Source organism: Chlorocebus sabaeus, chromosome 26, assembly GCF_047675955.1.
Source record: "Chlorocebus sabaeus isolate Y175 chromosome 26, mChlSab1.0.hap1, whole genome shotgun sequence".
Lineage (NCBI taxonomy): Eukaryota > Metazoa > Chordata > Mammalia > Primates > Cercopithecidae > Chlorocebus > Chlorocebus sabaeus.
This window is the reverse complement of record NC_132929.1, coordinates 15,834,895-15,860,578: the sequence shown is the minus strand read 5'-3', so window position 1 is coordinate 15,860,578 and position 25,684 is coordinate 15,834,895. Positions and strand designations below refer to the sequence as shown.

The 25,684-nt window shown below is 48.3% G+C and overlaps 2 protein-coding genes and 1 long non-coding RNA gene across 3 annotated transcripts in view; 1 reads left to right on the top strand and 2 right to left on the bottom strand.

Moving 5' to 3' along the window:
• Positions 1-261: 261 nt before the first annotated feature.
• Positions 262-18,758, bottom strand: LOC140710444 (uncharacterized). The gene is made up of 3 exons (XR_012091458.1): positions 18,601-18,758; positions 12,007-12,115; positions 262-579 (listed from the first exon to the last, which is right to left on the bottom strand). It is a non-coding gene; the product is annotated as an uncharacterized lncRNA (long non-coding RNA).
• Positions 18,759-18,829: 71 nt separating this feature from the next.
• Positions 18,830-21,994, top strand: SRP14 (signal recognition particle 14). Its single transcript, XM_008017078.3, has 5 exons — positions 18,830-18,956; positions 19,104-19,176; positions 19,656-19,768; positions 20,983-21,015; positions 21,513-21,994. Exons 1-5 carry the CDS (start codon positions 18,933-18,935, stop codon positions 21,702-21,704), a joined length of 435 nt encoding a protein of 144 aa, XP_008015269.1. The 5' UTR covers positions 18,830-18,932; the 3' UTR covers positions 21,705-21,994.
• Positions 21,995-22,446: 452 nt separating this feature from the next.
• The window catches only part of EIF2AK4 (eukaryotic translation initiation factor 2 alpha kinase 4), a 105,656-nt gene continuing 102,418 nt past the window's right edge, over positions 22,447-25,684 (bottom strand). The window contains exons 37-39 of the mRNA XM_008017075.3: positions 25,235-25,279; positions 23,591-23,709; positions 22,447-22,994 (exon numbers count right to left, since the gene is read on the bottom strand). Coding sequence (XP_008015266.3) covers positions 22,937-22,994; positions 23,591-23,709; positions 25,235-25,279 — 222 coding nt within the window. The 3' untranslated portion in view covers positions 22,447-22,936. The remainder of the gene's footprint in view (positions 22,995-23,590; positions 23,710-25,234; positions 25,280-25,684) is intronic.

Below are 25,684 nucleotides of genomic sequence, written 5' to 3'. Positions count from 1 at the left end.
CCAGTACTATCAATAGAAGACGGTTTACAACAAGGGACACTTTGCGGCTGTAAGAAAAAATGGGGAACCTTCTCTGTGTGGATATGGGACAATCTCCAGGATGTATGAGCAAGAAAAACCTTGTTTGCAGTAAACAACCTTTGGAATAATGAAGAGGAAAACTAAGAACATGTATTTACATAGGTAAATCCTGCAAGGACATAACATTTTTTATATCAGAAATTGGGAACTGTTAGGGAAAAATTAGGAGGAAAACTTCTCACTGAGCCATTGATGTCATTTTTGTATGTGAACCATATGACTGTTACATATTAAAGTGTAAAATTTTTAAATATATGAAACAAATTAAAATTCTATTTGGAGGAGTTCTCATTTTCTGAAGATTTTAAAATCTTTCTTCCAAGAAACTGAAAGTGTTCAGTAGTCAGGGTTGGATGTAGATGGTGTCCTCCCTACGATGTCAGCTGACAGGTGGGGTGTGGCCTCTCAGCTCACCCAGGACAGGGGCCTTGTTTCATTCATCACCGTGTTCCCAACACTGTCACAATGGATGACACACAGCAGGCACTCACTGAATGTCTGGAATGAAATACTAAATAAACGCATTAATAGAAAGATCCCTAACTCAATAACAGATATTTCAGTCTCGGTGAAGGGTCCACGCTGATACAAAATTGTCAAAATGGATGACTTGGAGCAAGGAGGAAAATAGCAATGCTGTTTAAGTCCCAGATCAGAAGGTAGCACCCCACATAGTGCTGCCGCTGTCCCAACAGCAGATTTCCTGTACTTTTCTTGATACGTGGGGTCTGGATAACAATAATGAGGAAATGCCAAACATAGTGTCATCACAGTGATGAAGCCACAAATAAGCCACTGTGGGCAGATCACCTGCCTCGTGCCCTCTCCCCAGGAGTGCCAAGCTCGTCTTTCATAGGCCTTTGCCTCCACGCACCTGAGGGCAAACTGTGAATTGGCAGTGACTCCCAGCCAGAGCTCTGCGCCCGTGGCCCTGTGGCACTGCTGCAAATGGGCCAAGCACGATCTGAGTACACAGTAGACTCCTGGCCACGGCCCTGGGTGGTTGGCATCAGTTATACCCTGAAAGGAGCATCAAGCTGTGTGGGAGCCAAGAATGAAGGCTGCTGGGTGCCGCGCCGGCATGCTCCCTCACCTCCTCCAAGCGCTGGCTGCCACCCTGCAGCTGGTCTCCGCCTGAGGTAGAGGAGTGTGGTGCAAACGGTGGCTTCTGCTGGGCCCTGCCTCTCCCTCCTCCCACACCTGACTCAGGGGCTCCTGTAGAGGGGTGTCTCTGTTTCCCCTCAGGCCTCCTTTGCTCAATCGTCCTCTCTATTCCTGCTCTGGGGTGGGGACTTGTCTCTGAGTGGGGATGGGGCTTTTCTGCAGACAGGAGGCCACGAAAGTCCCGAGCCCAAGGCCCCGCGGCCCTGCAGGGAGAGTGCTGAACTGAAGCATTGCCTGGAGCTGGATCTGAGAGAAGCCAGAGCCCTGGGCCCTGGGAGGCTCCTGCCTGTCAGATTCCTGCATCTCCCTCCCTCTTCCCAGGTCCTGGCTCTGGACCCAGTGAGCAGCCCTTTGCCATGACCCTGTGTGCCATCCACCTGTCCCCGGGGGATGTGAGCACTTGCCCGGCAGCCCGGGGCTGGGGACGTGGGCAAGCTGTTAGGATGGTTCAGCCTCTGCTCCAGGCTAATGCTCCTGAAGATGCGTCCCAGCCAGGAAGCTCCTGGCACTTTCTGTCTCATTGTCTCAGCATAAGCAGTATTCAGAGGTGTCCCTGGAACACGTGGCTCAGAGGGCAGCTGGGTATTTGCCCAGGCTCTGTGGCAACCTGCCGTCTTCTGGGATAGCCAGAGGGCTGAGCCTGCCAGAGTGCCAGCACCACGGCTTCAAGGCTGTCTTGACCAGCAGAGGCCTGGTCCGGCCACACCTTACTTCCTCCTGTTCCTCCCGGTCCTTCCCACTCACCTCTACCCTCCACTCACCCTCTCTTTCTGGAGCACTGCGTCTTACCCCAGGGGAATGCCCAGCCCACACCCAGACCAGTCAGCTTCTTCCAGAAGGCAGCAGAGCCGGAGCAAGCCCAGGGCTGAGGGGCCTCATGACTGATTTCCCTTCTCAGAAACCTCTCTGACCTCCCAAACTGGAATCTCTGCCTTTGGTTTGCAAGCCAGGAATCACAGATGGGTCACTCAACCAGAGCACTCTTGTGGTATGTCCAGGTCAGAGGGCAGCCAGGCCCTCCCATGCCATCCCCAGCAGCTGGACGGAGGGCGAGAAGCCCCTCCTGGCGCCTCAGGCCCTGAGCCTCTCAGGTTCCCTCAAAGGGAGGGGCTCTGCAGAGCCAGCTGCAGCTGTGGGAAACCACACACCGCAGCCTGCAGGTGCAAGGGGCCTGGGGGAAGGGGAGAGGATTAACTGTTTCTTGGGAGCAAGCCTTTTCCATCCCATCCATTCCCAAATGGTGGCTCCCCCAGGATGTGGCGTAGCATGCCCCGCAGGGGTGTGGGGTGGGAAGCTGGCTGTGGAAGAGTCACAGGGCTTGTGATCCAGGGATCCCAGAGACAAACCCCTGCCTCAGAGGCCCTGAAGCCCACAGAGAGAGACCAAGATACTCTCACTGACTCTGGGCGGCTTCAGAGGCCACTGAGAAACCCCGGGCACCGTGTCCCACTTCATGTCTAGTTGCCACTCTCTGGAGACACTTCCTCCAAGTCATAGGACCTGCCCAGGGGAGGCAGAAGGGAGCTTCATTCTTGGGCTGTGCCACTCACCCCACCGGGGGTCTGCCCCCTGAGGATGCGCAGAGTGCTGCCAAGAGGAGCACCGGGCCGGCCTCAGTGGGGGCTGAGCAGGCGGTTCCTTCCCCCTCAGCCTGGGCCTCTGGGTGGTAACCATGAGTGTGAGTGGGTAAACTCTAGCTCACCGAGGCTGGGACACTGCTCTGGGGTTGTCCAGGGGCTGGAAGCCATTCAAGGGGAAAGCCTTCGCAGGTTCCCAGAATGACTCCTTTCTGCCAGGCTGTCCCCAAAGGCTAGCGGGATGCTCATGCTGCCCTTGTGCCCGCCTGTCACAGGTCCAGGTTGGTCTGACCTCTCATCCCGCCAGTTACCTGCCTCCTGGTGGAGCACCCACCGAGAACAGTGTCCTGGCAAGAGACCCAGGGGGCCCCGGGCCCCGTGGGAAGAGGCCAGAATTGCCTTTGTGTGAGTCCTGCTTCAACCCCTAACTTTCTTCTCACTCTTCCCACTCTTCCATGAGAATAAGTAACTCATTCCCTTACTCTTGATTTTCCCTAAATGTGAGAAAGGTGACGCTGTCTAGGAGAAAGTGACTGAGTTCACCCTGCACACATGGGCACCAGCTGCTTGTCAGGGTTGGAAGGTAGACACACATTCTTTCCCTGGAGGAGCCCACAGGCTGGCAGGGCAGACGTTCACACGCGTTTCAGAGGCAGGGCTCTGCAAGGGAAGGCAGTAAGTTCACCAGGGGCAGAGGAGGAGCTGATGATGATGGAGAATGTCTGCAGAGCCCACAAATGTTCTCTGAAGCACATAGTGCTGGCTGTTTGGAACGAAGCAGAAAGGGGTAAGGCAAAGTGCTCAGGATCAAACTAGGGAGACGGGAATGTGCCACAGTAAGTTGTCTTGACGTCCCCGTGGGGCAGTAGGGGACTATTTCAAAGGGCTTTCAGAATTCAGGGCAGGGGCATGTCCCACGTGGGTAATCAGGGAAGCCTTCTAGAAGGAGGTGGTATTTGAACCATGGGGAATGTCAGGAGCTGCACGAGGGAACCTGGCCCTGAGTTGTGGGGACCTTGGTGCCAAAGCCGAGACTGAAGGATGCCTCCTCCTGGACGAACTACCTGGGGGAAAATTAAACTTACTGGAAGAGTGAAAGAGTCTGCCAAGACACTCAAGTGAGGGAGTGGCGTCTACTGCTTCTCCTCTGCCTGCACTTCCTCGGCAGGGAGCGGTGATTTCTCCTCCCCGTACCCATCCACCTCTGGCCTTCTCCATCTGCCCCACCTTGCCTTTCCATCCTCAGCTCCCACTTCCTTTCCCTAGGAACTGTCCATTACAATCTCTGGTATGACTTTTTTAAAAGCCCATTCAGTCTTTGTCCCCCTTTCCTGGCACAGAGCTTTAAAAACCTTTGGGATCTCCTGAGTGACAGGAATGCCTTTTGTCATTTGTAATGAGCATTTTCATCATACCTGAGGTTATGATAAGAAGGCAACTCAAGGTGGGTCCTTAATTTTAAGGGAGACTGGCCATGACAGAAAGACCAAGCATGTGATCAGAGTGTGGAAATTTTGTCCCTGCTCCCATCCCCACCGCACCACCAACCCCTGGGGCGAGAAGGAGGGACTAGAGATTGAGTTCCTCATGTGGTTAATGATTCAATCAGTGGTGCCTATGGAGTAAAGCCCCATATAAAAGCTCGACACTGAAACTGAGAGGAGCTTCCCGGTTGGTGAACACACCAATGTGCTGGGAGGGGGACATGCCACATTCCACGAGAGGAGAGGGTGTAGAAGGTCTGCACACATACACCCCCCCACCCCGCCAACACCTTGCCCTACATAGCTCTTCCCTTTGGCTGTTCTGAGTCTATATGATAATAAAATTAATTGTAAGTTTAGCATGCTCAGTGAGTTCTGTGAGCCATTGTAGCCAACTACTGAACCCTAAGTTTGGGTGGTGAGGACTCAAATTTGTAGTGAAGTCAGACAGAAGTGCCAGTAGCCTGTGGACCCTGCGTGCGCCTGAGTTCTGAAGTAAGGGGAGTCACGGGACTTTGACATTTAACTTGTGGAGTCCGACACTAAAAAAACCAAACTCGGTTTTTCCTCCTATACTCTCTCAACACATTCCTGACACCAGATATGGGGGCAGGGGTCTCCCCCACCCACCAAGCAAGCTGTCATTTCTGCAGCAGACACCAGTGGGGCGTCCTCCAGTTCGATTCTGATTCTACCTGCCGACAGCATCAGATCACACAGATTGAGAACTCGGTCCCCTCTCCTCACTTCTGATGCCAAGTGCAAGCCCTGGGTTGTTTCTCCACTGCTCTGTCTGACCAGCTAATTGGGGTTCACTAAAGCAGCTCACAGAACTCAGGGACAACCCACTTACATGTGTTAGCTTATTATAAGGATATTCCACAAGATACACATGAAAAGATGCATAGTGTGAGCTATGGAGGAGGGGTGGAGCTTCTTCAGCCTCTGTGGGTACTCCACCCTCCAGGAATCCCCACGTGTTCAGCCATCAAGAAATCCTCTGAAGCTTGCCCTTTTGGGTTTTTATGGATGCTTCATTACGTAAGCCTGATTGACTAAACCATTGGCCACTGGTGATCAACTTAAACTTCAGCCCCTTTTCCCTCCCTGGAGGCTGAAGGGTGGGGCCGAAAGTTCCAATCCTCTAACCTTGTCTTGGTCTTTCTGGTGCCAGCTCCCATCCTGAAGCTACCTAGGGGCTTAGTGTGCAAAAAGACACTTATCACTTGGGAGTTTCCAAGGATTTTAGGAGTTGTATGTCAGGAATGAAGACCTAATACCTGTTTCACAATATCACAGACGCTAACTGCAGGTAGTTAGTGTCAGAAATGACACTGAATCCAACTGCAGGAGGCCCCGCTGGCGTCAAGGAATAGTTGTCAGAACGTACAACCAAAGAGGCCTCTCTTCCCTCAAACCCACATCACTCTCCTTCTCCCGCCTGAAATGCCTCTCTGCTCCCCGCATTAACTAGTCCACTAGTCTGTTTTTCTAAATTCTGTCTTCCCTTCAAAGTCCACCTCCTTCACAGCGTGGCACTAGTGATACCATCCTGTAGCCCTTTCTTGTATGTATAACTCCGCACCTCCCACCAGGTAGCATCCGCTTTTGAAGACAGACCTGGAGAAGGCTTGCCGCGGACAAAGGAGCTGCTCACTAAATGCTCATCGCTGGCTAGAAGGGGAAGGCTGCACTGAAGTGAGGAAGGCTGCTGGCCTGGCCAGCACTCCTCCAGAAGAAGCCTCCGCTTCAGGCCTCTCGCCCTCCCTCCTCCTCCGGTTGGCTGTGAGAAGCAGTGTCTTGGGATGGGCCTGGTTTTGGGGGTGCTGGTTCTGCAGTTTCCAGCATCATTGGCCCTGACAGTAAATACAGAATTTTGGCATCTTCTCTACTGGGATTGGCAGTGCTCACCCAGGCCAACACCCGCCCCCTACACACACACCACACTCCACACACACAGCACACACCCCCACACTCGACACACACATCCCCACCCTCCCCATACACCACACATTCCCCCACACCACACACACACACATACACTTCATCCCCTACCCCCACACACATCCACACACCACCCCCTTACACACACACCCACACACCACACACACACCGCACCACACACAACCCCACACACCGCACCCCCATACACCACAACCCCCACACCACACACACACCACAACCCCACGCACTTACCACACACCACAACCCCACACACTTACCACACACCACACATGCACCACACCCCCCGCACCACACACACACCACACCCCCCCCACACCACACACACCACACCACACACAACCCCACACACCGCACCCCCATACACCACACCCCCCCACACCACACACACACCACAACCCCACACACTTACCACACACCACACACGCACCACACCCCCCGCACCACACACACACACCACACCCCCCCACACCACACACACCGCACCACACACAACCCCACACACCGCACCCCCATACACCACAACCCCCACACCACACACACACCACAACCCCACACACTTACCACACACCACACACGCACCACACCCCCCGCACCACACACACACACCACACCCCCCCACACCACACACACCGCACCACACACAACCCCACACACCGCACCCCCATACACCACAACCCCCACACCACACACACACCACAACCCCACACACTTACCACACACCACACACGCACCACACCCCCCGCACCACACACACACACCACACCCCCCCACACCACACACACCGCACCACACACAACCCCACACACCGCACCCCCATACACCACACCCCCCCACACCACACACACACCACAACCCCACACACTTACCACACACCACACACGCACCACACCCCCCGCACCACACACACACACCACACCCCCCCACACCACACACACCGCACCACACACAACCCCACACACTGCACCCCCACACACCACACCCCCCACACCACACACACACCACAACCCCACACACATACCACACACCACACACGCACCACACCCCCCCGCACCACACACACACCACAACCCCCGACGCACACCACACACACACCACACACACACCGCACCACACACAACCCCACACACTGCACCCCCATACACCACACCCCCCCACACACTATGCACACACCACAACCCCACACACAAACCACACACACCACAGCCCCCCACACCACACACACATCATCCCCCACACCCACACACCCACACCACCCCCCACACCACACAAACACACCAACCCCCCCTACACTACACACTCCTCACACACACATCAAACCCCCCCCACACCACACACACACGCACACACACACACACACACAGACCATGCCTAGCCTATATCTACCTCATTTTGGGCCACAGTTGAAAATCACTGAACGTGGCCGTAGTCTGGCCTTGTTACTCCTCTCTCCCTTTCTCTCCCTTTGCTGTTTGGCAAAGGGCCAGTAGAGAACAGTGCATTCCCTCTTATACACTTTCTCACCCGCCTTCCACCTCACACACTCCACGTTTTCCTGGAGCTGCCTCCAAAAGCCGAGGTTTGTGGTTCCTTAAACAGCTCTGACAGAGTCTAGTTGACCCAAGCCATGTGGGTAACTGGTGGGGGCAGAGAGCCATGTTACCCGTCCCCTCAACACCCTGGAAGATGAGCCGGCAATAGACAGGTGGGGGCTACACTGGGCTCCTCCTCCCAGGGAGGCCAATGTGAGAGGTTTCACAGAGTGACCTAGAGGCACTTAGGAAGCCCAGGGCCTTCCTCCACATCACTGCCCATGGGCAACTGCTCTGAGCTGCTAAGCCTGGATCTGGCTTCAGAAAAAGCATGGCTCCTGTGTGATCTTTGGGCCTCCACCTTCACTCCTTCTTCCAGCTCCCACCTCCTCTGAAGGTCTCTCTCAGCATATGCTGGATCTTAGAAGGAGAGAATATTAGCCATTTTTACCTCATGGAAATTTAAATGGCCATGTTAAGTTTTAGCTGTAACTGGAATGAAAGGCCTGGTCCCCAGTTATAGGAATTTTAAGGAGCAGCTTAAGTGGAGAGGGTTGGGAGGAGGGGATATGTCTCTCCTGGTATTACTGTGCCCCACTCCCCAAGTTCTGCTCATCAAGCAATCTGGAAGAATTCTAGCTCTTCCCCACCAAGTGCTGGGGAACCTTCTTCTATAATACTTCCTCTTCTTAAGACATTCTCAGTCCAAATCTCCCAAGATTTTCTTCCAAATCTCTTTACGGTGAGGATCTGGGGGAAACAAACTCCCACCCTGTTTCAAGTTCTGAATAGCGTACAATTCCATTTTATCTTGGCCTCAATTGGATTCTCATCCTAATTTCTCTCCCAGCTATACTAGCCCCCAAACAGTCACTACGGCAGTCCCCAAGTTACCTGAGAGCGCCGGAGTCTCACATTTAAAACTGGAAGGGACTTTACAGCTCAGTCCCAACTCCCCAAGTTACAGAGGAAGAAACTCAAGTCCAGCGAAAAGTTACTTGTCCAAGGTCCCATGCCAATGAGTGGCAGAATTCAGATTAGAACTCAGTGCTTCAGCTGCCACTCCAGTGCTGTTTCTGAAAAGCCATAACCACTTCACATCCCCACTCAATTTAGGGTTTGAGGCCTGGAATTTAGGTACTATTTTTGGAGACATTGTTGGAAGTTCTAGGATGAGGTATTTATGAAGATTCGGTTCTCATTTCCCTCTCCAAAACTCTTGGCTGGGTAACGTGGCTCATGTCTGTAATCTCAGCACTTTGGGAGGCTGAGACAGGAGGGTCACTTGAGGCCAGGAGTTTGAGACCAGCCTGGGCAACATGGTGAGACCCAATCTCTATAAATAATAACAATAATAATAATAATATAAAGCTCTTGTTTTGTGTTGTATTGCCATAGTCAACTGCAACCTGGTCTGGAGGCAGGGGGCTGGGGGTAAGGAGGACTACTGAGCTGTGTGATGTCTTTGCTGGGCTCCCAGCCTGGCTGATGGGGGTTTATCCACCCCGACCTGAGAGCAGGTGTGGGCCCTCTGTCCCCAGAGCTTCTTGAAGAACAGTTTGTTCTGCAGGGTGCAGCCAGGGTAGGGGGAGAGTTGCAGATACCAGCACAGCCCTGGAGCCTGCTGCAGCTGCTTCCTGTTGTCAGAGGGCTCCTCCACCAAGGGGCTGAGCTCCCTGATACCTCCACACCCTTGCCTAGTTCTCTGTGTGCTATCCTGCCTCAGTAGGCCAGCAACTTCCCACAGATACCAAGGAAGGCTCTGTTCAAGTAGCAAGAGCTCAGAGTGAGGAAGTGCCCTGTGGCCAGGCACATTTCCAGCCTCGTGGCTGACCACCCCCGGTGCAAACAGGGTCCTGTCCTCACATAGGCGGGTTCATTTCTGCCTTGTCTTCCCTTCCCTGTCTGAAAGATCTTTCCCATCCTGTCTGCAAAGTCAAGTTCTCCCCGCCATTCTCGGTTCCATCTCTTCCCCTAAGATTTGTCTGCAGTGACTCTCCCCACCCCCGCTCCATTGGCCGTACTGGACTGTCCAGCATGAAAGTGTGGGCCCTCACTTCACACTGCCTTGTCTTGTGGTTTGACATTTCACCTAGGTTTGCTTTTTCTCCTCTTCAAGACTCGAAGACAGGATGATTTGGGTCCTTAACCACTGCCTCCCACTTCAAACAAGATCCCTTACAGAGCTGAGCTCAAAAGCCGACCCTGAGTAGTAAGGGCATAAGAAATCCTGGCTGAATGTCCCGTCTCAGTGTCTCTGTCTTGGTTCCTGCCTGAATTTCAGTCAGCTGAGCCACAGTTCACCCCAGACCCTGTAGCATGTTAGGAGGAGAAATTTGGGCTCCTCTGCCTGGTAGTCACATTGCCTCACTGCAGGAAGTGACCCAGGCCTTGCCTGTCTCCCAGCTTGTGGGCTTCCTTGCCTCCAGGTTCCCCTCTGACTAATCATGAGAGTGCTATGGGGCTGACTGGAAGCCACCACTCCTGTCCTAGAAGGGACTTCCCCAGCCTGAATGCTTGCAGGTGGATGGCAAGGGAAGGGGGAGAGGGCTGGTAACATGCAAGGTGGTGCCCTGGTCCAGCTCCAGGGACACGGCTCATAAAACACTCCCAATAGGGGCTGTTCAGCCTGTCTCCATTCTTGCAGCTCTCTTTGCCCCAAGCCTCAGGCGGGGCCTGGCTCATTCTCCCTGGGGGGTCTGAAAGGGGCTGGAGTGGGGGTGGAGTGAGCAGCAACCCGGGACTCTCAGCTCAGCGCTCTTCCCCCCATTGTGAAATGGCCTTGGATAAGAGCCAAGCAGGAAGCTGCCTCCTATAGCTCCGCGGCCTGGCGCCTGGGGTGTGAGGACGGCCCCAGGCCCTTCCCTTCCCAAGGGAGGGCTGAAGCTGACACGCAGAGTCCACCTGCATGGAGACACTGAGCTGCCCTTGGCTAAGTCATGAGGGGCCTATGCCCTCCCTCCTGCTCTCTGTGCCAGCCAGGTGGTGGCAGGCAGAGGGGTGTGTAGAAAGTGCACGGGCCTGGGGCTCAGGGCCCAGGGCCCAGGGCTTCCAGTCTCGCCTTTGGCATTACCAAGCTTTATGATCTTGGTCCAGTCACTTTCCCTCTTTGGACCTCACTCAGTTTCTATTCACTTGTGAATAACTAGAAGGTAAAGGGTTGGACTAAAAAGGTCTTGGAGGCCTCTCCCAGCTCAAGATTGTGACTCACTGAAGTCGATGATTCATTGATGTTATTACCGGGACTTGGCTCTGATCAGACGGGAGTTTGTTCATTGTGTCTGTCTAGGAGTCCTTGTGTAAATCTGCATCTGTGGGTCTGTCACAGAGGTGGAGTGGGCTTCCCCAAACAATCAGGGATGAATGACGACACAGAGGCCAAGAGATGAACACCATCTGTTGCTTTGGGGAGTTGAGACACCTGTTGGGTAATTTGTGCAGAACTCTGGCTATATAATTTCCTGTCCTTGACTTTCAGACAGGAAACTTTAAATTTGGGATCCCTAACCATCATGAATAAGGGAGCCCCTCCCACCCACTAAACCCATGAAAGTGTGGGGAGGAGGAAGGCAGGAATAGGTGTTCACGCCCCAGACTTCCAGCCTGGCTGCGAATGCTTGAGCAATAACTATGCTTGCCTTTCGTGGTCTCAGTTTCCCCTCGTACAATATGGGGTATGCTAGCCCGCTTCTTGAGGTTCAGCAAGGAAGGAAATCCTAGATGAGAAGAGAAGAACCTGTTAAAGTTCACGCATGTTTCTTGAGTGCCACCACCTGATTCTGTACCAGGATGGCCTTCCAGGCATGTGGGGCTAGGGGTTGCCCATGGGGCATAGCCTAGAGGGTACTGGCAATTCCTTTGTATCTCCCCAAAGCCCCTATACCAGAAATCCCACCATTAGAGTCTGTTCTTTGTTTACCATCACCTAAGTTTCCTCCACAAATGGAGGGCGTGTGACATACTAACCGTCTGTCCTGAACATGTATGTGATTTGGCTACCAGATGGGTTGCCTCCACGCAGCTGGCTGAGCTTGGTGAGAACCTGGGATTCTGGTGCGGATGGACGGGAGGGTGTTTTGCGGGACTGAATATTTCTACTCAGGGTACTGCTTGAGAAGGAGAGGAAAAGAACAATGAAACCTAGCTTTTCTGCCGCGCTTTCTCACTTATAAGGTATTTATATTCACATTGTCACACTGAACTCACCACAGCAGTGTGAGGAAGATACTCCCATTTTACAACTGAGGAAGTGGAGGCTCACAGAGATTGAGATGACTTTCCTTCAGAGATACAGCCAAGAAATGCCAAGTTGGGCCTCGAATCCAAAGACAGAACTAAGGAGACAGGATTCTGCATGGGAGTGAGAGGGGGACAGGGGCTTGGGCTAGGAACCCACACCCAGAGGGAGGGAAAGATGAGGAGTGGAGAGAGAGTCCCATTTTGTTCCACTGTGCCTAGAGCTGGCCTCTTTTCTGCCTTCCCTCCCTTCTTGTCACCTCTTTGGACAGCTGAGAGACAGCTGAAAGCTCAGCACTCCCGAGCTGCCCGCAGGCTACACTCATTTGCAAGTTCTTCTCTGCACAGAGGTGGCTGGCTCCTCAGTAAAACAATGCTCACCTCACAGGACTGTTGGGGACTCAAAAGAGGATATATGTAAGCACCTAGAAATGAATCGGGCACTTAGTCACTTCTCGAGAAACATAAGCAAGCTATTGTATGAGAAAAAAAAAGTCTCTTCTCTAGCGGAGAATTCAGTCAGCTTCTTGCACCTAGAACAGTGTCTAATACTGCTTGTTTAGCCTTGTTCAGTGAATGGATGAATGATAATCTTTCTGTAACACGGAAAGTTCTAGTCTCCACAGAAGTAGTTTTGAAAAATAACGACCACAATCTTGGATATTCTTAGGGTTGATCTAAGGTAAATGATAGGGCAAGATCTGGGAGCGTCTGAGGCTGCGCCCAGGGATGCGCTTGTCTGGTGAGGCCAGGGCGTCCCCTGCTGGCCCGAGGTGCGCCGCAGGCAGGTTGAGGCCACTTCTCACCTCTGCGATGGCGCCTGGAGGGAGGGCGTGGTGGCGTTGCCTATTTCCTTGCCGTGAGTGAGGGGAAGGCCAGTGCTAATCACTGACACTTGTGGGCTCTGGAAACTTCCCTAGGACCCCCAGAAGAGGCTGGGGGGAGAAAAGCAGCAGTTCTCAGAATTTTGGAAGTAGAAGTGACATTAGCAATCTAGACTGAGTCCTGAACATAACAGTGAAAAAACTTTAAAAAATACATTAACTGGGTGTTTACTATGAGCCCTTTACTTGGATTATGTCCTTGAAAGCCAACAACAACCCTCTGAGGCAGGTTCCCTGTGGAGGATAAGGCACAGGCAAGTACCTTGTGCAGGGCCTCACAGCAAGTAGGGGAGCAGGGTGAGCCTGGGGCGTCTGACTCACAGTCCAGGACACCTGTGCTCTCTCTCTAGGGCACTGGGGCTTGCGATTTCAATCCAGGACTTCATCCTGGGGTGGGGATGGAGAGAGTTCCTGGGGCCCTGAGTTGGCTGAGCAGATACAATGCACACTTGTTGACCAACTGCAGAAAAGAATAAAGGAATTGGTAACTGCCAGTGTTGGAGTGGATTCAGTCCAGGGAGTGTGTCAACGTGGCTTCAGGGTGGTAACTCTCTCTGGGCATCCAGGCATCCAGGCTTCCAGGACACACTCTCACCTCCCTCTGGCCACCACTCTGGCCTTCTCTAGGATGACTCCACCAGAGCTACCCACCTCCCGCTGGCGTAGGAGGTCTCCCAGCCTTAGGTTCTAAAACCTGTCATCCCGAAGCCAGACCTGCCCAGTGCCATTCCTTGATGTGTTTAGATGACACCCTCCTTCCTTCATCCAGAACTGACCCTTAAATCAGCACGCTGGAGCTGCGGTGAGGCAGCTCAGAGCCCAACGTGTAGTTCCCCTCAGACTGAAACTGAAAAGTTAAACTAGCTCAGAGGCCGGTCCTCCGTAAGGTGCACAGTGTCTTGTTGCAATCTGCTCCTGTAGTGTGAATCCACCTTGACAAGGAGGACATGGGAACAGCCCGCTCCCATCCAAGGGACTGCAGTGTAAAAATGCATACCTTAGCTCATTTACTCCTCCCTTTGACATGAGGTAGGCACTTTTATGACTTCCCCATTTTACAGATGAGGACACTGAGGCACAGAGAGACTTAAGCAATTTTGGAATATGCAAAAAAGATTACTGGAAACAAATACATTAAAGAAAAAAGATACACTCAAAAACAACAATAACAAAAAACAAAACGAAACAAAAAATAGTGGATGTTTCCAATGAAAAATTATACATTGTTTAGAACACAGCCTTCTGGATTAGCTGATTTCTAGCCTTTCATTTCCTTTGCACTATTTTACAACTCTGTAGGTTGTAGAGACTCAATGGCAATGCAGAGGATTTTTGTCTATGGACATACAAATGCTTCTGTTCAGTGAAGGGACAACCCTGGGTCCCTCCTGTGCAAAATCCAATTTTGCTTAACAAATTCATTCCAGAATTCCTGATGCTTACTGGATTCTCCTTTGAATGGACTGTAACATACATCTCGTTTCCTTATTAATAGGTTAAATACAATAACAATTTTTTTGAGACAGCATCTCGCTGTTTCCCTGGCTGGAGTGCAGTGGCACAATCATGGCTTATTGCAGCCTTGACTACCCCAGCTAGCAACCCCATCCAGGAACTAGCGACTGTGTTTTTAACCATTGTACTTTCCAGGCACTGCAAAGTGTAATTGCATTAGAGTAACTGAAGCTGTAAATTAATCAACCCTAACCTGAACAAGATCCTTGACCCTAATTCAAACCCTAACTGAATTCCTGACCCTAATTCAAAACCAACTCTAATTAAAACCTAATAAAGTGTGCTCTGTCTGAGGAAAAAACACATTACCCCTGCATTTTGGGAGAGACCATCTCAGGCTGCACAAACAAGCATACTTACTCAGGTCCCTTCGGTGGGCTCGGCCCTGAGGAGCAGGAGGTATTTTTCAGCGCCCATCTTCCTGTAGTATCCCCGCCCATGGAGAAGCGGCCAAAGCTGGTACAGTGTTTTGTGCCCAGGGCCTTCATTTTGTTCTTGGTGCTGCCTGGGCCTTTGACGAAGCCCCCATGATATGGGAAGGGATTTGGGAATCATTTTCATGTCATGGTTCTCCTAGAACTGTGAAAGGGAGAGGAAAAACTGAGGGAGAGGGAGCAGGAAGGTGTGTGGCCTGCATGACTTAGAGACAGTGACCCAGCTCCATGCCTCATATACACACTACTCTGCTCCAGGTCAAAAGCCATTAACCTCTATTATGCATTTAGATTACAATTTGATTAATGATATGTTACCCTAATCACACATAATTGCGTTAGGATTTGGAGTGCTGGAAAACATCAAAATTTAACCATGTTATATTGACATAAACTCTCAATTTCATTGTATCCTGAGCTACCTTTCTTCCTGATAGATCACATACAACACCATTTTTCTCACTGAGAAATTTATTTTCAGATACAGTCTTATAAATCAATGAACTTTATCATTGCCTTTACTCATTGTTTTAATTCTTTTAAGCTCAAAAATTTAAATTTAGCAACATTATTTTACTTCATCGTACTTCCTTTTATGATCCCTTTTATTTGTGGCAAATAATACTGGTTTTCCACTTATGATCATGATATTAAATACACTTAAGTATAAAATGAGTCAATTTAAAGAAAAATATTAACTAACAGTACAGGTGGTATTAAGATAATGGCAGAAATCAGGATGGTGATGTTGAAATGATGGAAGGTGTGTGGCCTATAAATAATAACACTATTTGATACTGTACTGTTTATTGGGCATTTACTATGTGCTAGGCCCAGTGTAATCAATGATAGCACTGTTCAATAGAATTAGTGATGAGGGAAATGCTCTACATCTGCACTATCCAAGCCACATGTTGCTACTGAAATCCCTGAAATGTGGCTAGGGTGACTGAGGAATTAAAATTTTAAAATTAATTTAAACATCTATATTTACCATATTAGAGCAAGCCTAGAGGTCTCACATATAGTATTTTATAAAATCTTCATAACATCAATGAAGTAAGCATTATTATGGTTATTTTGCTAGTGAAGAGACTTAGGCCTTGAGAGGTTGCCTGAGGCCACATAATTAGTAAGTAGTAGAGGTAGGATCTGAACCCCGATCACTTTGACTTCTGAATAGGTGCTCTTGGTCATTTCCCACAGAAAAACAAAGCCCAAAGAATATTCTGTCAGTAGTTGAATTGTACTGGCTCCAGTGCTATGCACACATTCCATATACTAGGACATAGACATCTCTGGGGGATCATCCAGCCGGCCACCGACATTTTTGCAAAAGTCCAGATGCTAGTGTGATTGCAATCACATTAAACTTTGAAGATAGCCAACAGGACTCATGCAGGTGTAGATGTGAAAATTAAAAAGAAAAAGAACAGCTGGGGGCAGTGGCTCATGCCTGTAGTCCCAACTACTTAGGAGGCTGAGGCTGGAGGATAGCTTGAGCCTGAGAGGTGGAGACTGCAGTGAGCCGAAATTGTACCACTGCCCTCTAGCCTGGGTGACAGAGTGAGACCCTGCCTCAAAAAGAAAAATAAATCTGAGATGATTTATGGGTGTTTTTATTTGAGTAATTAGGCAGATGGTGGTGCCATTTAATAAATAGCAAAGAAGTGGGAAGTAAAAAGTTTTGATTTGGTCATGTAATATCTGAGATGCTCGTTATACATCCAAGTGGAACTACCAAGTGGACAGCTGAATATGCAAGTTTGGAGCTCAATACAGAGGTAAAAGCTATAATTAAAAATTGGGGAGTCATCTTCGTACACCTCAGGACTAGCAAAGATTAGAACGGTCTGGTGAAAACCCCTCCTGTAGGGCCACCAACACAAGAGCACTCTGTGATGGCGCCGTAGGAATAACCTCTAGCACACGTGTCCAACCGTTTGGCTTCCCTGGGCCACACTGAAAGAAGAATTGTCCTGGGCCAGATGTAAAATACGCTAACACAAATGATAGCTATGAGATAAAAAAATTTTTCAAAAAGGGCCCATGCATAATTTTGGTGATATCTGCCAATACAGATGAGCCAAAAAGTCCTCACATTCAAATGGCTGGACACCCATGCAAGAGCCCCGGGCCTTGGCATTACTAGCTCAGAAGCTGAAGTCCTGGTTGAGAGCACCAGATTGACCCACGGTAGGTCATATGCTTGAGCCCCAGTGCTGAGGGCAGGTGAGTGACTCTCTGATCCTTTAATTATTTATTTATTGCCTCTCACCAAAACCCACACAACAGGGGATTGCAAACAGGTTCAAATCCTGGAGAAGCAAAAGCCAATACAGTTTGGCTATACAAGGTCATCAGCCTAGGGCAGGAAGAGGGCAAAGGGCGCTGGCCATTTGGAAGAAAATGTGAAATCAGAGAGTGAACATATTTAAGTCATTAAGTTTGTGAATCTCCTAACTGGGCTCCCCATTTCCTGCCTTGTCTCTCTACAGTGTCTTCACAACCCAGACAGGGGCATCTTTAAAAAACGGTAAATCCGATTTTCAGTGTTCTGTTGAAAACTTCCTTAACAAGAGTCTTCTCTTTGTATCTAGAACAAAATCCAAATTTACCATGGTCACAGGCCCTACATAATCTAGTTCCCAGCTACCTCTCCATACTCCTTCACTCCTTGCTCCACAAGCCCTCCTCACCCCCACCCGCACCTGTCAGTCTTAGACACAGGGCAACTTGTTTCCCCTTTGGGGGTTTTGCTCTAGCCATTCTCTGTGTCTGAAACACTGTGTCCCTAGATCTTTGGATGGCTGGCCCTTTCAGCTTTCAATTCAAAGTTCTCCTCTTCGACGAGAACTCCCCTGACCCCAGCCCAAAGCAGTCCCCTTCCCACTCCCACTATACAGCCCTGCTTAGCTCATTCACAGAGCTCATTTGCTTCATTGTTTATTTCCTCCCTGCCCCTTTTAACCCAAGTTCCAGGAAACCAGAAACTTAGCTTGTCTTATCCTGCAGCATCCCCAACCTCTACAACAGTGCCTGGCACAGACTGAGAGGCACTCAGCGAAAACCTCTTGTGTGTTGGAATGCTTGACTTTATAGAGGGCCCAGGGTTCAAGTTGGCTACTGGCAGAGAGGGCTTACAACCCAGTTCTCCTGACTAATCAGAGGTAGAACTAAATACTGGGCTCCAGCCCCTCTTTTTTTTTTTTTTGAGATGGAGTCTCGCTCTGTCGCCCAGGCTGGAGTGCAGCGGCGCGATCTCGGCTCACTGCAAGCTCCGCCTCCCGGGTTCACGCCATTCAGCCTCCGGAGTAGCTGGGATTGTAGGCGGCCACCACTACCCCCGGCTCTTTTGTATTTTTAGTAGAGACGGGGTTTCACCGTGTTAGCCAGGATGGTCTCAATATCCTGACCTCGTGATCCGCCCGCCTCGGCCTCCCAAAGTGCTGGGATTACAGGCTTGAGCCACCGCTCCCGGCCCAGCCCCTCTGGCTAGAGCTGCAGGTCAGCGTTTAGGGAGAATTTAAAGGATCTACAGGAACTTATAATGATGACAATAATTAAAAGAACAATAGCTGATACCTACGGAACACGCTCTATGTGCCAGGCACTGTTCTACGTGTTTAATCTGAGTTTCATTTACGCTTCACGACCACACTGCGAAGTAGATACTATCATTACCCTCACTTTATGGATAAGGAAACTGAGTCACTGAATTGTTAGGTAACCTGCCCAGCATACAGCTGAACATAAACTATACGCTGCTATCAAAACTTTCTTTTGCTCTCACTCCCTCACACCGGCTGGGGTGAGACGATCTCTCTCAAGTGACGGCCCAGGACAACCCCAACGCCTCCAGGTCACTGGCCCCTGGACGTCCCAGGGCGCCGGCGCAAGGCGGGCGGGGCGGGGGGAGGGCGCAGGCCGGGATTGGTGGAAAAGAAGAGATTGGTGGAAGACAATGGAAGCGTAGTAGCGGAAGTCCCGCCCAGCCTAGGCCGAACTTCCGGCTTTCACTGCTAGGGGCTTCAGCGGAGGGAGTCGAGCCAGGGTCGCCGAGATGGTGTTGTTGGAGAGCGAGCAGGTATGGCTAGGCCTGGCCGGCAGAGAGACGGGGGCGGCTCAGGCTTTGTTCGAGACCTCTGCCTCCTTCTGCGGGAGGACCAGGGCCTTGACGCGGCGGGGCGAGGATTTGGGGCTGGCTAACGGGGCCGGGCCTGTTGTTTTCCAGTTCCTGACGGAGCTGACCAGACTTTTCCAGAAGTGCCGGACGTCGGGCAGCGTCTATATCACCTTGAAGAAGTGTAAGCAGCGGGAGGGGAGCCGGGCGATGCTCCCCGGGTGCCCGGTGTCTGGGAGCCACCGGAGTCTGTCTGCCGCGGACCGCCGCCTTCCTCTACCGTCCGTCACTCTGTACTGGGCACATTCGGGGCTTCGGGCCTGGAAAATAATGGGGATTGTAGCGGGCGCAGTCCCCAGCGCTGAGCCGCCTAGGTTGCTTCTGGTAACAATGGGCCCCAAGCAGCCCAGGGCTCTTTGTCAGGGATCCCAAACGCCGCCACTTTGAGTGGGAGTTAACGTGCTTCGCTATTCCATGTTTCCGTCGTGGAGATAGTAGTTTCTCCAGGGTTTCGCCAGACCGTGGTAGCAGCCGAGGTGTTTAACAGAACTAGAGCAGCGGGGCTGGATTAGGTCATCACTTACCCCCTCCTCTGTTTTAACTGTTTGTCTGCCGCTCAGCCACGTATGCGGCCGTGTTCACCAGGATGCATTTTTCCTTCAGATGACGGTCGAACCAAACCCATTCCAAAGAAAGGTACTGTGGAGGGCTTTGAGCCCGCAGACAACAAGTGTCTGTTAAGAGCTACCGATGGGAAAAAGAAGATCAGCACTGTGGTGAGCTGAGTTCCTAAGCTATCTTTTGAAATGTAAAGACTCGCACTGGAGAGAGGATGGGGCGTTTCTGAACCAGGCTTTTATTTACTTTTCCCTTTTGCCGTGTGTGGCTATTTCTGAGACCAGGACCTTCCTATACTTCAGTAGTAGAAAACTCAAGAATAAAATAAAATGAAGAAGGTAGAGGTCAAACAGTCGTTAGTTCTGCTAAAATTTTTGCGGAAATGAATGAAAGTAGCATATTCGTCCTTATTCGTAGTACTGTAAGGAGCCGTTGGCATACATATTTGATTCCTTAGCCCCTTAACTGTGCTGGGCCTTCAATAAGCAGTTTCTTGGTGCCAGGTGATGCTATTATTTCCTTATCTTTGTGGTTCACATTGGCGAATGTGCAGCTAAATGTTAGGTTTCACACTTGAGAAAATATGCATTTTAGTCAAGAGCCCTAGTCTTTCCTTTCAGTGGAGGTTGAATAATGCAAAGGAAGAGACTGCTTGAGTCGAGTGAATACTACTTTATTCTGCTGTGGCAGAACCAGACTTACTCTCTAATCACGTTAGTGTAGGATACTGACTGCATGAAAATGTAGACTATACTTAGTTGATAAGTCTCCCGTGACAAGTTATCTTGAGAGGACTTTTACAGTAAAACAAGCTTATGTGGTTTTTACAAATAAAGTTAGATATCATGAAATAACGAAAACCTAAGGAGTCTTCTTCAGAGGTAGAATTGATTTTGTGGTAGCTTGCATTGTGCTTAAATATGCTTGAATTAATGGAAGGCAGGTTTAAAAATAAGATGGGGAGGGAGTAGTTTATATCTTATATTAATGTATAAAAAATTAATACTGAGAAGTCCTCTGACTTTTCTCAGAACCCAGGGAGAACACTCAGTGCCACCTTTCTAAGGGATTTCAAGAGGTGAGAAACAAAGCTTTTTTTTTTTTTTTTTTTTTTTAAAGGAGCCTACTGCCTTTCACCTCTTGGTGCAATTCTCATGTGGAAAAAGATGTAGAGCTCCTTTTCTTGTTCTCTAGGCAGAGGAAAGCAGAGTAGAAAAGTAACCATTCATGTATTACAAACCCCTGAAGTTGGGAAGAAGTATTTTAAAGATAAGGATGTTGTCTTCCAGAGGCTTTTGAGATACTGTCTGGGGTGAAGAAGAGGATGCTTATATGGATAATAGGTGTGACCTCTTTTTTCCTTCTCTTTCAGGTGAGCTCCAAGGAAGTGAATAAGTTTCAGATGGTGAGTTTTGGGTGTTCCTTATGTCTTCCTTCTCAGGGCAAGAGTCAGCATGATAGTGAACACTGGGTAAGATTGATACTTGGGTTCACTGCTCTCTGGAGATAAGTTTTACTGGTATTTTTCAGGTAAAAGCTGCCAGGGTGTGAATTTCAGTGCTAATACGCTCTTCCTTTCTAGTTTTTTTTAGTTAGATTTTGTCTTAGGCTGTAGATATATGCTACCTATAGTATAGTTGAACAAGAAGTTACCTGCAGTTTTCCTTTGAAAAAAACGTAAAAAATGTGTGCAACTGTCTGTGGGTGTTGCAGAAGCTGTTATAATGTGAAAGAGTGTTTTATGCTTATACCATTTTCCGGTACAAGTGTCCAGTGGTGCTATATTCTTTATCAGGTAGGCTTCCTGATTTTTGGCTACCCTAAATCCATTATGCAAATAGGGCTGCTGTTCTGCTAATTTGCACATCTTCCCACTAAGGTATGCTGTGTTGTATCTTTCAGGCTTATTCAAACCTACTGAGAGCTAACATGGATGGGCTGAAGAAGAGAGACAAAAAGAACAAAACTAAGAAGACCAAAGCAGCAGCAGCGGCAACAGCAGCGGCAGTAGCAGCAGCAGCAGCACCTGCGGCAGCAGCAACACCAGCAACACCAGCAACACCAGCAGCAACAGCAGCAACAGCAGCACAGTAAAGGGCACAAATTTCCTGCTTTCACCAATTAACCACTGAATTGCTATTTTTTGCTTTTGGCCACATAGCTAGGTTTCTGGTTCCCCCACAGTAGGTGTTTTCACATAAGATTAGGGTCCTTTTGGAAAGAACAGTTGCAGTGTTTATAGGGTAGTTGTGGTAAGAATCTAGTTTATTTTGCATTTGGCTAATTGGTCTGTGTTGCATGGTTATATTCTCCTGGATTATAGATTAAGTCTCTGTAGACATCTCTGTGAAGAGCAAGCTATCATTAAACATGTCTGTTTATCAGCACTGTCTCTTTATTCTTTTCCCATCCCATTTTAACAGTTCTGGCAATAACTGCTAATTCTAGAATGATGTGATTAATGAATAGGCTTTAGCTCTATAATATCTTCTAGGTTATTAGAATTGAAACCTGACAGTTTTATAAAAAGTCATGTTATCTCATGAGCTGCTTCCTACCTGGCTGTATAATTTTATCATCATGGTTCCTCAAGTGCCAATGAGTTCTCATAGTCAAATGAGAGTTTGTTTAACCACCTTAGGATAAACATATTACAAAGTCATCAAGAATAAAGGTTCCAAAGTAATAATGATTTTTGGTTTCTTTATGCCCTTTAGTTTGGATATTTTCGTGTGCTTTGTCATTACAGCCAAGGGAAGAAAAGGCTATATCTTAACGTTCTAAGAGCTCCCTAAAACCTTTAGTGTTAATAGATTTACAATTAAAAAGCAGCAGGTATATGAAAGCATTTATTATATCCCAAAAGATAAATTTATAATATATTACACATGAAAAACTAACAAAGCTCAACTTTGTAGGATAGCTTCTTAGAAATTTTTTTTTTTTTTAAAAGACAGGGTCTTGCTCTGTTGTCCCAGGTTGGAGTGCAGTGGCGCAATCACAGCTCACTGCAGCCTCAACCTCCTAAGGCTCAGATGATCCATCTCATCCTCTGGAGTAGCTGAGACTACAGGCATGTGCCACCGGGCCCAACTAATTTTTTCAGTTTTTGTAGAGATGGGGTCTTGCTTTGTTGCTCAGGCTGGTCTCAAACTCCTGGTTTCAAGCAATCTTCCTGCCTTGGCTTCCCAAAGTGCTGGGATTACAGGTGTGAGCCACTGCACCTAGCCTCTTAGAATTTAGTTTTAAATTATGATGAATGTACAATATTCCGTTATTCCAGTATAAGCCTCTGTTTGAATGAGGTTAATGACAGTTCTTTAGGGTTAAAATAAGATTCTGTAGTAATCATCTCTATAGCTATACAGAAATAGCACAGACACCCTGCAAAAGAAAGGAAAAGGTTATAAGGACAGACTCAGTTTAATGAGTGAAGAACAGAGCTAATAAATTTTTATAACAACCTGTAGGAGCTTTATTTAAGGAAAAACAAGAGGGAAGGCTAGTCACTAAAAAACTATATAGGTTTTATATAAGGTGTGACTGATGGGGGTCTGTAGTATAAAGTCCTAATAAGGAGATAACCATTCACCTCATAGGCTTCCTTGTTGCCTTTTAAATGTGTCATAATGTGAATGATTGATTGGTATTTTGACATTTGGTATTTTGACATAAGGACATACAGCAAAGTAGTCATGGTTATTTTCTTTCATTTAAACATACTTCTTAGAAACTGAATTACCTGGGTGAACAAAACTGTAATTGGGACAGCTACTCCTAGGACCCCTGTGTTTTGTTATTGATGAGATCATGACTGTGATTCACAGTCCAAGCAAGATTTATTGGCTGTCAGCTGCAGTTCTAACAACAGCTTACCAGGCGCCAAACCTCAGCAAGACAACGAAATAATGTCACTCTCAGACCCCTCCCTGAATTGTAACCATGTGAAACCTGCTATGCCCACCCAAGTGATAACTTACTTTTTTTCTACTTTGATGTTATAAATTTCATCACAGACTAATTTGAGGTATCTTTGCTTTGGCAGGCGTGACAGCAGCTGCTTCACCGTTGTGTTAAATGCCTGTTCATCAGCATCCCACTAGGAAAAAAATAGATAAGACTTAACAGCAGGGCACTAGGGTTTACCAGCTGGCTTTTTCTGGGTCACTAATGAAATTCCAGTGCCATTCCCCTCTTTATACCAGGGGAATCAGTAATAGGGAGATAGCAGAACCGGTTAGGAGACTGCCAGGGTTCCTTTGAAGCACCAATTTTTCTTAAAACAAGACTCCCTAATTAGGGCCTGATTCACGATGCTGCAGCCCTAGTGTGCTGATGTGACTGTAGACCAGTTATTTCTGCCTACTGCTTTTTTTTTTTTTTTTTTTGAGATGGAGTTTTGGTCTTGTTGCCCAGGCTGGAGTGCAGTGGCGCGATCTCGGCTCATCACAACCTCTGCCTCCTGGGTTCAAGTGATTCTCCTGCCTCAGTCTCCCAAGTAGCTGGGATTACAGGCGCATGCCATTACGCCCAGCTAATTTTTTGTATTTTTAGTAGAGACGGGGTTTCACCATGTTGACCAGGCTGGTCTCGAACTCCAGACCTCGGGTGATCCACCCACCTCGGCCTCCCAAAGTGCTGGGATTATAGGCCTGAGCCACTGCACCTGGCCTCCATTTACTTTTTGTACAATGGTGATAGCAGCTCTCAAGTATATCCATTTGACTGGATCATAGATCAGTACACTGCCAGTATAGTGGCATATGCTTATTTGTAAGAACAACAAATGAAATACAAAATATTAGTTCTAGGGCCAAGTTCACTATTAATGTAGTTTAATCTGTGACTAAACACTCTGGATAGACAAAAAAGTATTCTTTGATATGACATGTTGCAAAAAGTCACCTATAGCTATGACTGTAGTTAAGTGTTCTTAATAGCAAAGACAACTATTCAAATTTTTAAAGTTCTTATTTAGGCTATTTGAAGATAAAGGGATGTACCTGTAAATATATATATATATTTATAAAGTACCTAATTAATTTTTACAAAAGGATTTTTTTTTTTGTATAGTACTCATCTGCAAATGAGCTTCCCTAGCTGGAATGGAGGTTTGTTTGAGAGACAGTATATAGTATAGTGGTTAAGAACACAGATTCTGCTAGTGTGCTTAGGTTCAAATCCTGGTTCTACTACTTACTAGCTGGTGACCGTGGGTAAGATATTTAAGCTCTCTACTTCCATACTCTTAAAGTGGGGATAATAACAGTATCTACATTTTGGGGTGGTTATGATTAAATGAGTTACTACTTGTAAAATGCTTACAACAAGGCCTGCCAGACCCTGACACGTAGTAAAAGCAGTATGTGTGTGGTTTTTTGTTTTTTTTTTTAAATAAAATAAGTATCTCTGAAAAAATAAAAAGTCACTAGAAAAGTATAAGTTCATCAACACAGGATTTAGGAACATATGTGTCACATAAAAGGAAAAATGTTACTAAATTCCTGGGACTGCCAGAAAAATACTATCACGAATGAATGCCATCTTCAGTATTCTTGTGGCAAACTAACAGCAAAGATTTGGGATCTTAAAGGCCACAGTGCAGAAGAGTTCATATTGCTTACCTCTAATGATAAAAACTGTAATATTGTTTCTTTGGGTAGATCCACCTGTGAATACACAGAAATGTACATCATCTCTCAGAGAACTCTCAGCAGCACAATACTGCCTTGTGACCATAGTGTCACGTGGGATGCAGCAGTATGAATAGGGTTTGCAGAGTCTGAGATGCTATTGTATTATAAAAGGGCTTAATGAACTGTGCAGTGATAAGATCTTAGCACTGGAGAATTAATAAGCAGTGGCAACTGTACTCCCTTTCCTTTTATACCACATCCAAAAGGTTTGACACTGCTACATGTATTCGGTATAAGCTTAGTAAGGCAAAGGCCTGAAATATGTAGGAAAATGATTTTTGTTTTCATTTTCCTCCCTCTATCTTTCAGAGGAACAAAGAGGAGAAACATAAAACCTTAAATTCTCCCCCTAGTTCTTAATAGTTTTAAATTGCATGT

What these genes read in the sequence shown, in the direction of transcription:
- SRP14 (XM_008017078.3), top strand. Translation starts at nt 18,933, where the DNA reads ATGGTGTTGTTGGAGAGCGAGCAG. An exon ending in TGTTGTTGGAGAGCGAGCAG is followed by an intron (nt 18,957 to 19,103) that starts GTATGGCTAGGC and finishes GTTGTTTTCCAG; the next exon opens with TTCCTGACGGAGCTGACCAG. An exon ending in AAGTGAATAAGTTTCAGATG is followed by an intron (nt 21,016 to 21,512) that starts GTGAGTTTTGGG and finishes TGTATCTTTCAG; the next exon opens with GCTTATTCAAACCTACTGAG.